At 45.3% G+C, this 14,753-nt stretch overlaps 1 protein-coding gene across 1 annotated transcript in view; it reads left to right on the top strand.

Moving 5' to 3' along the window:
- Window positions 1–1,376: 1,376 nt before the first annotated feature.
- The window catches only part of SRRM4 (serine/arginine repetitive matrix 4), a 131,017-nt gene continuing 117,640 nt past the window's right edge, over window positions 1,377–14,753 (top strand). Inside the window, exons 1-2 of the mRNA XM_029572094.1 lie at window positions 1,377–1,517; window positions 9,959–10,051. Of these exons, the coding sequence (XP_029427954.1) occupies window positions 1,459–1,517; window positions 9,959–10,051 (152 nt within the window). The 5' untranslated portion in view covers window positions 1,377–1,458. The remainder of the gene's footprint in view (window positions 1,518–9,958; window positions 10,052–14,753) is intronic.

Raw genomic sequence — 14,753 nt, 5'->3', positions numbered from 1 at the left:
TTACCATAAAACATACCCCTCTTCCTCCTTACTATCAGGACTAATAACAGTTTAGTGGGATTTTCCATTCTTTTCATAGTCTCTCCAAGGATTAAGGCAGAGCAAAAGGTATAGAGAGCATATTTTTCCTTTCATCCTGCTAAGTTTGGACATACTAGCCCAACTTGGTATTTTTCCTGCATTCAAAGGAGACTCTTCATCAATTCACTCCTTGCATGAGAGAATCTGTCTCATTTTTGGTAGACAGAGGGATAGTTTTGGAGGCTCTTAATCATATTTTGGATTAATTTTCTCATTCTGGGGAACACCTTGTGCTTTGGGAGAAGGACAAGCCCCAATCCTGAGGGCTGGGTCTGGAGACCTGTGAGCTCCGATTCTAATCCCTAGAGGAAGCAAAGCAGTGATAGCACTACCCAGTGTGGGATTTTTGAATTTTGAGCATTTTGGGGGTTTCCCTTTTTTTTTTTTTTGTAAGTGTGGAGGTTTTTTTTACCACCCTTCCTCACAGAATTGGAGTTAGGACATGGAGAATTGTGTTTAAGACTGGAAACATCAGACCTCTCTCCTGAGAAGTCACACAGAGTAGAAACAGAGTGCAGGACTAAAACATTGAGATCTGGAGACTCCCAACCTGATCTCCACCCCAAAGGGACCAGGACACAGGGCTGTGGGTAAGAGACAGAGCTCTGGACTCAAGTAGGATCTTTACGTGCTTTGGGGTTCCCCAATAGGATTTCCCCTACAGTCTGAGGCTTCTGCAATGATGAGTAAAAAGTGGCAAGTTCCCCCCCTCAGGGCTTGGAGAGAAGGATATAAGCTAATCCTCAGAGAGACTTTGTTAATAGTTCAAATGTACAGGTTCAGTTGTGGGAAGTATGCTGGGCTGTAATAGACATTTTGGAGATAATCAGTAAATTGTATTTGAATGCCAGCCTGTCTGTCTCTGAGGAGACTACAATACTAGAGAAATATCACACACTTAAGGAGAAATACTCCATTGCCTGGGCCAAGAAGGATCTCCTCCCCACCCACCCCCACAGCAAGAACTCCCCCTTCCCAGGACCTGCAAAGAAAAAGGGCAGGATGGAGAAAATAGCACTGCCTAAAAAACACTTTTATGGCCCTAGGAACCCTAACAAAGAGGGAAAGCCATCTAACATACCACAATTCTATTTAAGATTATTATTATTACCCAAATACTCTCAGGTAGGTAAACACTGGAGAAACCAAATTTACTCAAAGTCACCCCTGAGTTGCAAAGCTGGGTTTGGAAACCGAAGGAGCTCTCATGATCCAGAGGCCTACGTCCTAACATGTGATCACATCTTGCAAACAAGTCAGGGCTCTGTATTTCTTGTGTTTTGTTCCAGCAGTGAGAACCCAAGCTGCTTGGCAGCCTCGGCAGACATTAGGAGTTGCAAAAGGGAGCCTGACAAAGTGACTGAGGAGACCTCCAGCATGAACAGATATCTGAAGGGAAAGGAAAGCAAAAAGCTAAATTACCACAAGTCATGCAGGTGAGGCCCCATGTGTTAGAACATATAAATACTAGAAACATTCTGTTTTATATCGCTGTTATAATGAGGTCATATGTGTCTGTGCAGGACTTTCTCTCTTTTTTTTTTTTCCCAAATACAGAAATTAAGCAATATTTAACATTTTTAGCTACTCTTATTTTTGCATAAATTTAATATATGCATCCCTGCAGCCTAGTATTCAATGCATTCTCTACCTCTACAATGATGTGCCAAGCTGTAAGGATCTGTCACTTCTGCATGGAGTAAGTGCCGAGGGAGGTGCCGTATTGGATGGCATCGGTATAGATATATATATGATGCATGAAGTCAGTGAATAAATCTCTCTCTATATATATTTAAAAAATATTAGGGGCTCTGGGTAATCACTTCAACCCAACAGCACATGCACATGCATCACTGCCTGCACAGACCCAGCAATAACTGTGGGAGGGCAGGACCTAGCAGCAGAAACACGATTTGCAGAGCCCCAGAGGCTGTGGAAAACACTGGACTTCTGTCATGGCTTTATAACAAACACCCATAAATCCCTGACCTGGCCGGCAGGGAGAGCTTGTACCAATGGCTCAGAAGGAGATGGCAAATGAAACGCAAACACCAGCTGCAACTCTGCAACACCCAGAGAATCCCTGGCAGGCCAGACACCAACAGGAGACAAGGAGCTGGCAAACAAAACTGAAACTGGAGCTTCATGCAAACTGCGGGTCACGTGGTCTAGAGAGTAAAGGGAGGAGAAGGAAGAGGGAGTGAAGGGGGGGGGGGCAAGTGAAGAGTGTGCACCAGAGGCTGGAAGAAAGGATGAGGAAGTATTATTGTATTTGTACTTATTTGTATGTAACCCCAACTTCCGGCCCTGGTTTAACATTGATGGGGTCTTAAAAGTATTTGTACTTCTGGGGCTGGATCTTTCACAGTCTCTTTCCTCAGTACTGAATCCTTTGTTGATTGGAGGGAAGGACATTTTCCATCTGGGCTCAGAGTCAGGTGCCTTTACAACTCTTTTCCCTAGGCAAGGTACACTGTTTTTTCCACTGTGAGTGCTGCATGTGCCAATAAAACACCGGAGACCCAAATCTGAGTATCCAAAATGGACTTTACTGAAGGTGAATCAGATGAGAATGATGGCACAGATAACATCACAGATAATCTTTAATGTTCAAAGTCCTACCCTCTGTCTGTGCATGGGTCTCTTATTACCGGGGCAGGGGAAGTCCTTACCCTCCAGTGCTTGGACAAGTGAGGTTCCCAAGTGGACAGAGTATCCTTTTGGCGGGCAGGAAAAACCCCTCTAAAACTGGTAAAAGTAGGTAACAAAGTCAATGCACAGAGTCCAAATTTCTCTCTCTCCCCTGGATGAAGACTCCAGAAGGGTGCCCTCAGTAGGTATCAAGTTGGCATTACTCAGGGTTAGCAAATGTCTCTCTCTTTTTTTTTTTCTCTCCGGAATCCACAATGGAAGAAATCTGGAGAGCACACAGCTCTCGATGTTCCTCCTCAGGCAGGAAGGGGGCAGCAAAACTCTTACTCCTGTCTCTTCTAACCAAATATCTCTTCCCAAAATTGAGTCCATTATTACCAGAAGGCCTTTGTATCAGGTCATCACCATTCCTGTGGTCCCTAAGGAGGTTGCAGAGGAGTAGGGGTTGCAGAGGAAAGGGGTCCCCATGCCCTCTACTCAGACAACTCCCAGGGGTCTCCCAAGGCTTCTTACCATGAAAATTGTACAAAACCCAAAAACAACCCGGGTGCAAACCCAACCAGCCAGTTAGTGGACTGGAAGTGCAGCTTCCCGACCTTGCTCAGGATCACCAGGCAGGGACTGCCTGGCTCCTTCATGTAGGCCCAAGATCCAAATTAGAAAATTCTCCTGAACTGCTACCTAACTCTGAAACTCAAAAGCACTGCCTCCAGTCTTTCAGTCTCCAAGAGGACAGTCGTCCTAGCACCCTCAAAGTGAGGGGCTGTAACGAATGACACCTCCCCATAATTTCCAACTGTCTGCCCCTTGCTAAAAGGAGTTAAACTAAGGGCACTACTAGTAATTAACTCAAAGGGCCATTACATGTATTTTTAACTGCCCATATCAAGGTCCTAGGCAGTGAACAAGACGAAACCTACATAATTAAAAGTATTAAACAAACACAACAACAAAAACAGCTGCAGACAAATAGGATAATGCTCATATCTGGGAACTGTCAGGATTTCACCCTGAGACTCGGGGAATGTACATCAGTTGCAGGGCCTCAGGAGGAAACACTAGAAATCTCAGGGCTTCTCTGTATACAGCTCATCCCCTCCCCTTCCTCAGTAACCCTGCAGCGAACAGGAGAAGTGGGGTGAGTCTGGAGCAGACACTGCAAGCAGCATGTGGAGAGAAAATGGCGAGGGGCTGCCGCTGTGATTCCAAGACTTGGGACCCACTCAGGCAGAGTGAGGAGGCAGAAGGCGTGGAGCCGTGACTTATAGGGGCTGGGAGCAAAGAGAGCACTGGGGTCAGGGAGAGAGGAAGGGGAAGTATACCCGGGGTCATCCCTGCAGGGGGGGGGGGGGGAAAGGTGATGGTGACGGGTGGAAGAAAGGGAGAGAACGTGTGGATTAGTTGGAGTGGGGGTGGGGTGGAAGAGAGACAGCTGATACCCTAGTATCCCATTCTTTCCCTCCCACCCACCCTCACCCTTTGCTAATCAACAGCAATTTCAGGGTGACCACGATTCAAAAAGTTCCCAGGTATACTAATGCTGCTCAAATGTCATCGGTCCCTATTAGCCATGTCATAGCAAAAATGCTAAGCAAAAAAAGATGGGTTTTCAGCATTGCCTTAAGTGTTCTGTACAGCTAAACATGCATTGTTCCCAGGGCAGTGAGTTTCACAAGACAGGAGCAGCTATGGGAAAAGCTCATTCTCGCATTTCCACTAGGCCGGGCTTGAAGTGCTCTTGGGGCTTCTTTGAGAGGGAAGCGCAATTTATGAGTTGCATTGTAAATTCAGAGGAGGGCATTCACCCAAGGGCAGGAATCACAAGGTGGTATTTTATGTACAAACCCAGCCAGCCTGAACATCACTCTGAACTGAACCGGCAGCCACTGGAACTCCCGTAGTATTGGTGAAATGTGCGCTCTCATTGATTTCCCAGAAATCTGCCTTGCAGCCACGTTCTGCAGCAGTTGTAGCACTCTGTGGGTTGTGGCCAGCAATCTGATACATAATGCACACGCACAGCAATAATCTAACCCTGGCAGAACAATTGCCTGCACTACTGCACAAAAATCTGTAACTTACAGAAACCAGAATGAATAACAGCCCTAATATGGACTGTTATTGAAAGTCAAAGATGAATCAGTAATTAATTACCCTCAGGCTCTTAACGTGTTGCTACACCTGTATTATCATATTTCCCACTCTTAGACAGTAGAAAGGATGACAAAGAGGAGAGTGCAAGGAGAAAAAAAGTGTGCACACTCCCACACTCTCTCCTTCAATACCTCCCCAACACACACATTGCTCACCACACTCCAACATACACAATCTACAAATGTGCTTCTGCCCCCCCTCCAAACACCATTTACCTCCTTGCACACCCATTTTCCCCTCCCTCACACCAGCACACCACATAAAAGTATATCCTGAGACACTCCCATCCATACATAACCCTTTACAGCCGGTGAAACCACACCTAACACTGGAAAGCCGCATGCAACACTCACTCCGCTGCACACCACCATCCACACTGCCCACTCACCCCCCTGGTACAACTACCAAACACCACACTTAATGCAACCTTCACCTCCACTCCCACACAATCACCCTCACCACCTTAAAACCTGCCATGACAATAACCTTCTGACATCACTGACAGGACCACCACCACCAATGCACCTCACACTTGCAAAAAAAAAAAAAAACCATGCACATCACCACAAACCCAGTTGCAACACTCAGCCTATCTCCTCCAAGCCTGCTTCCACCTGGCAACTCACCTCCCTCACATCATATCATCACACATACACCCCTAACCACAGCCACCTACCCCGTGCACATCAATGGAAAACCTGTTGCATTGTTTTTGGGCTCCCTAGCACAATCACTAATCTTTTCACACCACATATTCACCCCCTCACACCACCACCTTCCACAATTACCTGCACCCCCCACAAACCCCCTGTACACCTACTCATCTCTAGCCATCCACTCCTTCCCAGTACCACCTACCACACACACCACAAAAACATACCTTCAAACACACTCCTCCACACACTTCTACCTGCACACAGCCCTCCACAGCCTTTCACACCACAGCAAACCATTTCACAACGCTCACCACCGGCATACTCACTTGCCCCTTCCCAGCATCATCAGATACCACCCATACATAGTCCTTTACTTCCACCCACCACCTACTCCACCGCCCCCTCCTCCTCTCCCCTCACCCTACCACTCACATCACAAACCTGGTCAAAACACTCGCCACCCCCCTGTATACTTAGTCACCTACTCGACTCTCACACCACTGATACCATCACCACACGCAACCCCTCCCCCCCACCACACCCACACAACCATAAAAACCACACACCACCAGTGTCTAACCACACGTGTACCCCAGGGTATATTTATTTATTTATTTACAAGTTTTTGTATACCGCCTTCTCCAATAGTTTAATCGTAGTGGTTTCAACATTACATACAAAAAGTCAGGTTAAAACAAACATTACAAAAATGTCCCCCTCCCAATTGCATACATACTTACACCCCCCCCCCCTATAGAAACCTCATGCACAAATCCATCGCAGATGTGCTGCGACACTCACCTTGGTTTGAGCTTGTGAGCGTGGAATGCAGTGGCACAGAGTCTGTAGCACTGCATCTACCACAACCTGAAATCAAGGTGAGCGTCGCAGCACAACTGTGCATGCATGGCCGTGCTCCCCTGGAACAGAGTTACAGGCCCACCTATTGCTGAAGCTGATGCAGGAGATCTTAGGCAGCACAGGGTCAGGGCTGGTAGAATCATGCACAGCGATACAAGGTCTGGGTGAGGGGGTGGGAGAGGGGGGGGGGGGACAAGCAGTGAAAAACCTGTTGGGGCTTTCCAGGCCCCAACCACTGGCAGGAAGATGAGGCGGGAGGTGTGAAAGAGAAGTGTGGATGTGAGTTAGAGGAGTTAGAAAGGAGAGGACAGGAGAAAAGGGGTGAATGATTAGAAGAAGAGGTAATTTAGAGGAATGAGGGTAGAAAGGAGGGATGAGGCATTCACACACACAGACTTCCACCCCTTTTCACACCCCTCATACATTCCCACTGCTCCCCCACATACGCACAAACTCATCAACCATACTCACCCATGCCAAATACATAATCCCACTTACACCCAACCCCCCCCCCCCCTCAATACACACATACATACACAAGTGAGGGGGAGTGGGGACAATGTGGAGAGTAACGAGGGGCATACACACCCCTTCTCCATCCTCCCTACATGGATTCCTCTTACCCCATACGCATCCTACAACACTTCTGCTAAAACCATCACCCCACCTACACCACCATCCTCCACTACATCACTACCACCCCCCTAACACATACACAGGGAGGGGGAGGAAAATGGTGAGTGCAAGGGGGAAAAGTTGCATACACACATCCCAACACCCCCCTCCCCTACATCCACTACCAATTGCACCCCAATACCATCCCTCCATACTCCCACCCTAGCACAAACATCCCTCCCACCCTTTTACTCCAGTACCTCCCCGACCCCTGCATATATGGGGGGGGGGGGGGAAGGAGAGGGATAGCAGGAGAAAACAGTGCCCCTACCCCTGCACCACAGGTCCTTCCCTCCACAGTCCACCCGTAAGCCTGATGAGCCACACCCTGCCACACTTTCTTCACTGGACACCCACACACCCGGAGCTTCTAGACCATACATGCAGGTGCTGGAGTCATAAAACACGCTCTTTGAAACTGACAGGCATGCAATTTTAAACTCCTGTTTTTTTCTTGGGGGGGAGGTGGGGGGTGTTCCCTTAATGTACAGGCAAACTCAGCTTGAGGAAGAAATGGAGAAAAAGGGTCAGGAATTCTATAGATCTCTCCCTGCCTTTCTTTTCTTTAGGTAACCAAGCAGCTTGTCAAACATTATCAGTCAATCTCCCTACCCAGCCATTCCTTGCATTTAATGAGCAGAAGCATAGCCCCTAGTATACCTATTTATATACATATATAAATTTAATTGTGTTTATTTTCTTAATATACCACCTTTTCGTATTCATCCATACATAGAACTGCTGGCCAATGTTCCCTGTAAGCTATGAACATGTGCACATAAACACAGGTCATAAAACACACACACAGAGGACAACAGAGAACAGACAAGAAAAGGAAAATAGAACGATGTTTCAAAGAAAATTATGCACAAATTTGTACAATATGTTGCACACAAGAATATTTTTTTGCAGATATCCCACATAAGATTAGACAGAACATTCACTGGGACTGGCTAAAAATGTCTGATTGCATGGAGATCTGGAGAATATGAGGCCAGAGATGAAACTTCACATGACTCAGGAGGTTACATTACTGAGCAAAGCTTTGTGCCAGGGATGCGCATTTGGTTAATCCAAAATTGAAAAACAAAACAAAGAGGGCCAATTTGATTCTTTTATGGGGTCCAAAAAGAATTCAGGGATACCCTGAATTAAATTAATCCTATTTGTTTCTTTTGTTAAAAAAAAAATCTCCCATTGGCCTAGGCCCAAGGCCCAAAGCAGGGACTGCAACCTATGCCCAAGTGCAATGCCCTGATCTCAGCTTAGGCCCAGGCCCAACACTGAAGTCTTGACCGAGACCCAAGCAAAGGCCCAGGCCCTCTGAAAAATTTTGTCAGAGTCGGGAAATTTCCTGACTTTCCCTTAACCTGATTCATCAAGAATCCGTTGCTGAGGCCAGGCCCTGGAACGATGCTGGGGCCGGGCCCAAAGGCCTGTTTCTGATGCCTGGGCCTTAGCCTAGATCAAGGCCCTGGCCCAGGCCTGACACCTGGGCCCAGTCCAGAGGCAGGGGCCCAATGCCTAGGCCTTGGCCCAGACGCAAGACCAATGCTCGGGCCCGGCTCAGGAGCCAGACTCTGATGCTGGGAGCTCAGCACAGGGTAAGGCCCAGGTCTGGAGGCCAGAACCCAGGCCTTGTACAAGTCTTCATTCTTCTTTCTTTTATCTTCAATCTTCTTTCTTTAAATGGCGCCATAGTAAATTAACTCTGGCGCATCCTCCTCGGGAGAGGCTGCCAGCCATACAGCAAAATGATGTCATCCACTGAGGAGGATGTGCCGGAGTTAATTTACTTCGGCACATCCCACTAGACTGCGTCATCTGAAGAAAGAATAATGAAGAAAAAAGAACAAAGGCTCTTATGAGGCTTGGGCTCTGGCCTCCAGGCCTGGGCCAGGGCTCTGGCCTAGGCTGAGGCCCAGGAGCAGGACCTGACCTCTGGGCTGGGTCCTGGCAGCAGGCCTGGGTTTGGGCCAAGGCCCAGGTGTCGAGACCTGGTCTCCAGACTAGGCCCCAGTGTCGTGCCTGGGCCTGTGCTCTGGCCTAGGCTATGGCCAAAGTCTCAAAACACAGCATCTGGGCAGGGGCCTGGCATTGAGCCTGGGTCCAGACTCTGGCCTAGAGTGAGGCTCAGCTTCAGGACCTGGCCTCCAAGCTAGCATCGGTTCTGAGTTGGGACCGAGTATTCAGCATCCAGCCTATTCCCTGGCATCGGGCCTAGGCTGAGGCATCGAGACCAGGACTCCAAGCAAGGGCCTTGCGTAGGACCTAGGCTGAGGTCACAGTGACCTACCAAGACCTATGCCAGCGCAATGCCGAAGCTTCAGCCTGGACCTAGGACTCACTAGTGGATCCCCAGGACCAGCTAAGTGGGGGCCAGAGAGGATTCTGGCCTCTGCATTTTTGCAGGTGTGAGGGATGGGTGGTGGGGATGGCAGGCCTTGGGAGCCCCATTTCTTTTTTTTGTTCCATTTTTGTGGTGAGGGGTATGTTTATTTTCATTTTTTAAACTGAAGAAACATAAATAAACATTAAATGAATCGATATTTTTGGGATTCCCTACCCCCCCCCCCCCCCAAAAATTAACTGAAAAACAAAACATTTTTTTACCCTTGCACACCCTACTTTGTGCCTCTATGTCCTGCACATGCCTACCCATATCTTTAAATAACCCTTTATTACCTGACATCACTAATATGGATCATTCCTAAAGATGAAGATTATAAGGTCCTTCCTGGAATGTCCATGAATCTGCCAGCCATCCCTGGCCTGCTCTAAGGGGTACTATCTGATGTTAGTGGAATATAAATGTAATCTCTCTGTAAGGAACACAGTCTAAAAATGGCAGCTGGAATAAGTTATTTTGTTTTCTGAAGCCCCTTGTGTGCAATAGATAAACGCTCACTACCAGCACCTGCATCCAAGGGGAAGAAAAAGAAAAAGAAATCCAACCGCAAGAAGCGAAGGAGGTGAGTGCCGCAACAACATTGCCAGCCTGTGACATTAGACACGAGTTTGTGAGTACAGTGTTGACATTTCCAACCTGTGACTTCAGATGTTAATTTGGGGGAAGCTGGTGATTCTAGAAGTGAAGTATACATGTGGGAAACTTATATTGTTGCTGCTTGTGCTGCGTGTGTGTTAGAAGAGAGTTTACCCTTCTGTTGCCTTCTTTGTGGTGGGGCCGTGTGTGTGTTTGTATTGGGGGATGGGGGGGGGGAGCCTTGCCCTGCTTCTGCCTGTGCGGCACCTGCTCTGTGGTGGGGTGCTGTGCGTGAGGGGAAACTTTCACTGCTGCCTATGCTGTTCAATGTTGGGGCAAAATGTGAGCAAGGTAAGCTGGCACTGCTGATGCTCATGTTGTTACCTGTCCTGTGGTGGGGCAATGTGTGTGTGAGAGAAGCTTTTACTGCTGCTGCCTGTTCTATGGTGGGGCAGTGTGTGTGTGTGGTGTGTGTGTGTGTGTTTGTGAAGCTTGCATTGCTGCTGCTGCTCATGCTGTGTGTCTTCTGTGGATAAATGAAAGACTAAAGGTTTCAGAGCTGAAAATCTGAAACAAAAATTTACAGCCATTAATACCCAATAATGTCAATAATATCGAGAGAAGTGCATTCGTTTTTGCTGAATTGGAAAATTGCAACGAAATTGTCCAATTCGGCATGTTTCAGGGAGCCCGAAAAAAATCAGGATTTTCCCGTTTTTTCGCAAAAATTAGTTTTTCTGATTAGTGCGCACTAACGGGAGTCAGTGCGCGCTAACTCCCCGTTAGTGCGCGCTAACTCCTGTTAGCGCGCACTAACAAAAAGTAACAAAAAGTAACAATCTAATGGTTTTTGTTAGTGCACGCTAACAGGGAGTTAGCGCGCACTAACAGGGAGTTAGCGCGCACTAACGGGGAATTAGCACGCACTAACTAAAAATCGATTTTTCGCGAAAAAAAAGACCCGAACCAAAAAAACCCGACATTTTCCATGGTGGCTGAAAAATGAAGAACGACACGAACACAAAAAACGATGCACATCTCTAATAATATCACATGCTCCCAAGGAAAAAAGCATGAGAAGTAGGGATGTGCTGTTGTTTCATTTCAATTTGTGTGTGTGTAACCCCTGGGTGAGAAGGATCCCTCAGATTTACACAGCTGAGTTCCAGGTCTGCCTGTGGGGGAAACAAAGTTTCAAGGCCCTTTTGCATTTAACACTGTACCAGCTCATTTTCCTCCTCTGCAAACAGCACTAATAATAGTCACAGTCTTTTGCATCCAAAAAGCACACTGAGAAGCAATGTAGCTTCCAACTTCTTTACTAAGCGTTAATTAGACAACTGAAGAATATTTAGAAAATTATTTGAAAAAGTTTTTTTTTCTTTTTCTTCAAGAGACCATCATAGACAAATGAGAATGCAAAGCTCTCATTTAAAAGCAGTAACTCACCATGTATTAACCACTAAAATGTGCTACCGCTCTAAATCTTTAATCATAGGTCTCATGAGTTCATCGGAAAGCTTACAAAACATTTTTCTTTTTTTGATGGATATAAAAAAGTCTTTAAATAAGTAATATACGAAGTCTGTTAAGACAACCCAACATGAATTGTGTTTCACTGTTTCATATGTACACTCCATAGACTACAGAACGTTTTTTTATTGGAAACCTTATCCAGGAAGATGACCCGCTATCACTGAATAGTTGACTTAATAGTTTGTTGGACACAGCCCAAGATGAATCAGTGAAACACGACTCGTGTCGGGTTGGCATCTATTTTTGAACGTTGTCTTAAAGGACTTTATATGAGATAAATGTTAACTATTTAAAGTCTTTTTTTCCCTGCACCAAAAAAAGGAAAACATTTTGTAAGCTTCGGATGAATTTATGAGACCTGTGATTAAAGATTTGGAGCAGTAGCACATTTCAGTGGTTAATACATGGTGAGTTACCATTTTTAAATAAGAGCTTTGCATGCTCATTTGTCTATGAAGGTCTCCTGAAGAAAAAGACAAATAGAAAAGAAACAACTTTTTTCAATTAATTTTGTGATTTCCAATGTGTGTGCTTTTCAGTTATTTGTAATTAATTGCTACAGAGGATGAGGGGTTTTTTTTTCCTATAATTGAAGAATATTTACAGCATTCAATTCAGAGTTTAAATAAAGTCAGAGAATAATTAGGCAGATGAAACGATTAATAAATTTGTGACCTGACACCTCTAGTCAAGTCTTTTAATTTACTGGAAGCCGATTCCTTAGAAATCCATATCCTCCTCTCCAATCACTTAGCTTTTGAAGAAAACTTACGCCTCCTTCAAACTTCCAGTTTTGTCCCTGATTTTCCCCACTGTTGAGTGGTTCGAATAAAGTTCCAATAATCTATCAGAACATAAATTCCAATTCTCATACTTTTTCTGAAGCCTTCTTAAATGCTTTAGCTCTCCTTATGAAGTACCAGAAGGACACTCTCCTCTCAAGTGTAGCATACCAGAGGCAGCAGCAAACACAGGCCTGGGTTAGGGAAAATAAATCTGAGACAGGAAGGGTGAAAATACTTCCCTGCCTCCAAAATGAGGAGATAGTTACTGTCAGAGAAACCGACTGAAGCTTGAAAGTCCGTTGCATTGGGTCACAGAAATCCTGAAGGAGTTCTAGCACACAGTCTGAATCTTCCCTTCCCTTGATTTAACCATACACAGCATTGCCCCAATCTTATGTGTACAGCTCACACAAGAGTCTGACAAATGGAAGTCTCCCAAAAATAGATTAAAAGAGCAAAAAGCAATACCAAGTAAGTCAGGTTGATAAGCTGACCCACAAAAAGGAAAAATCCTACAGTCCTTATAAGATATTTTAGAAAATAAATAACAGGAGAGTGAGAGCTGCTGCCTTCAGGAATTCCAACTAAAATTCCATGCTCCTAAGATGGTACCTGGTGGAGATAAACAGCTGGAGCAAACCATCAGCAGCTCTCACAGGGTGGGGAGCAAAACCTAAACCTCTCTTCACTAAATCTCTCTTAGCCTACCCATGCTAGTTAGTACTCTCTTCTGGTAAGGAAATCAGAGGCTCTTTCCATGTGCACTAATTTTTTTTAGTGTGTGCTAATATTTTAGTGCACACTCAATTGATTTAATGTACTCTAAAAAATTTAGTGCGCATTAAAATAAAACATAAAATGAAACCAAAAAAGACCCCAAACAAACAATTTTTTGGCTGCCCAGCAGAACACTTGAGAAAGGCAGCAGTACTAAGGAGCTTGGATCACAAAATAATCTTTTGCTCATTTCCATGATCTTTGCCATTGAGCCCACACTTGCTTTCACCCTTCGCTCATCCTTGTCAACTTCAATAGTGTTACAACTAGCAGAACTGCTTCATTATAGCTACTGAAAATCATAAAAATCTCACTTATTAGGAAGTCAGCAGGTTGAGAGCTGTGACACTAACAGGATATAATGCATGGGCTCCAATCGTGTTCAACTGCAAATGTCATTAATTAGAATCGACTCCTGCAGTTCACGCTGGTTACTGGATCTAAATGATTGTTAATGAGGGTGTTCCCCTGTGGTGCTGGCAGTCTGACTGTTGTACTGGGGCTAATAGTGGGCACTCAGAACCTTAAAGCTTAAAATCTACAAAATATTTTGGTAAATCTACAATGAAGAAGCAAATATCCACACAGTCGTAGCTGAACTTAAACACCAGGCGAAGTGGCACGTCAGAAGAAAATTCCTTTCAGTTGTGGCCCAGGTGCTAAATAATGAGCAGATACCCTTTAAAAGATTCTAAATTTCTCCTGTCAACTGATGAGCAAGTTGTTAATTCAAACAAAAGGCATACTTTGAAAAATCTGTATACAAATGCTAGAAGACTAAACAATAAAATATGAGAGTTAAGAGTGTATTGCACTGGATGAAGAGGGGGATCTAATAGGCATCAGAGAGACCTGGTGGAAGGAGGATATCCAATGGGACACTGTGATACCAGGGTACAAATTATATGGATGGATGAAACTAGCGGAGGGGGTGGCATTGAGTCAAACAGGATAAAAGTTCTGCAAAAAACAAAATGCACTGTAGAATCCTTATGGATAGAAATTCCATAAGAAAAGGGGGATAAAATAGCATTGGGGGTATATTTCTGTCTGCCTGGCCAGAATGAACAGGCAAACAAATGAAATGCTTACAGAATTTAGGGAAGCTGACAAAATCAACAACACAGTGATAATGGGTGATTTCAATTATCTCAGTATTGGCTGGGTAAATGTTAAATCAGGACATGCTAAGGAGGTTAAGTTCCAGGATGAAATAAATGACTGCTTCATGGATCACTGGAAAAAGAACCAACAAGGAGGAGAGCTATTTTAGACCTGGTCACTAGAGGAACACAGGATATGGTGCACGTGGGGAGTGATCAAATTTACCTTAAAACTGGAGAGAGGGCACTAAAGAAATCTACTGTTTATCATAGTCAACGACAAAACCACTTCAGAGGCAAAGGAGCAGGAATTGTTGAGATTAGCTGTTGGACTAAAAGATCTTGCAAGCAGAACCAGCCAACATGATTCAGGGGAACCCCAGCTAGCTCACAGACTGGGCAAATTGTGGCTCCTGGAAGGTCCACGTTGAACACCAAGTTGGAATCCCCAACCTTGGAGGATCTGTTTGAATCCTATACATAGATG

This window comes from Rhinatrema bivittatum, chromosome 11 (assembly GCF_901001135.1).
Source record: "Rhinatrema bivittatum chromosome 11, aRhiBiv1.1, whole genome shotgun sequence".
Classification (NCBI taxonomy): Eukaryota; Metazoa; Chordata; class Amphibia; order Gymnophiona; family Rhinatrematidae; genus Rhinatrema; species Rhinatrema bivittatum.
The sequence above is the reverse complement of the archived record's forward strand: the minus strand, read 5'-3'. Positions and strand labels throughout refer to the sequence as shown.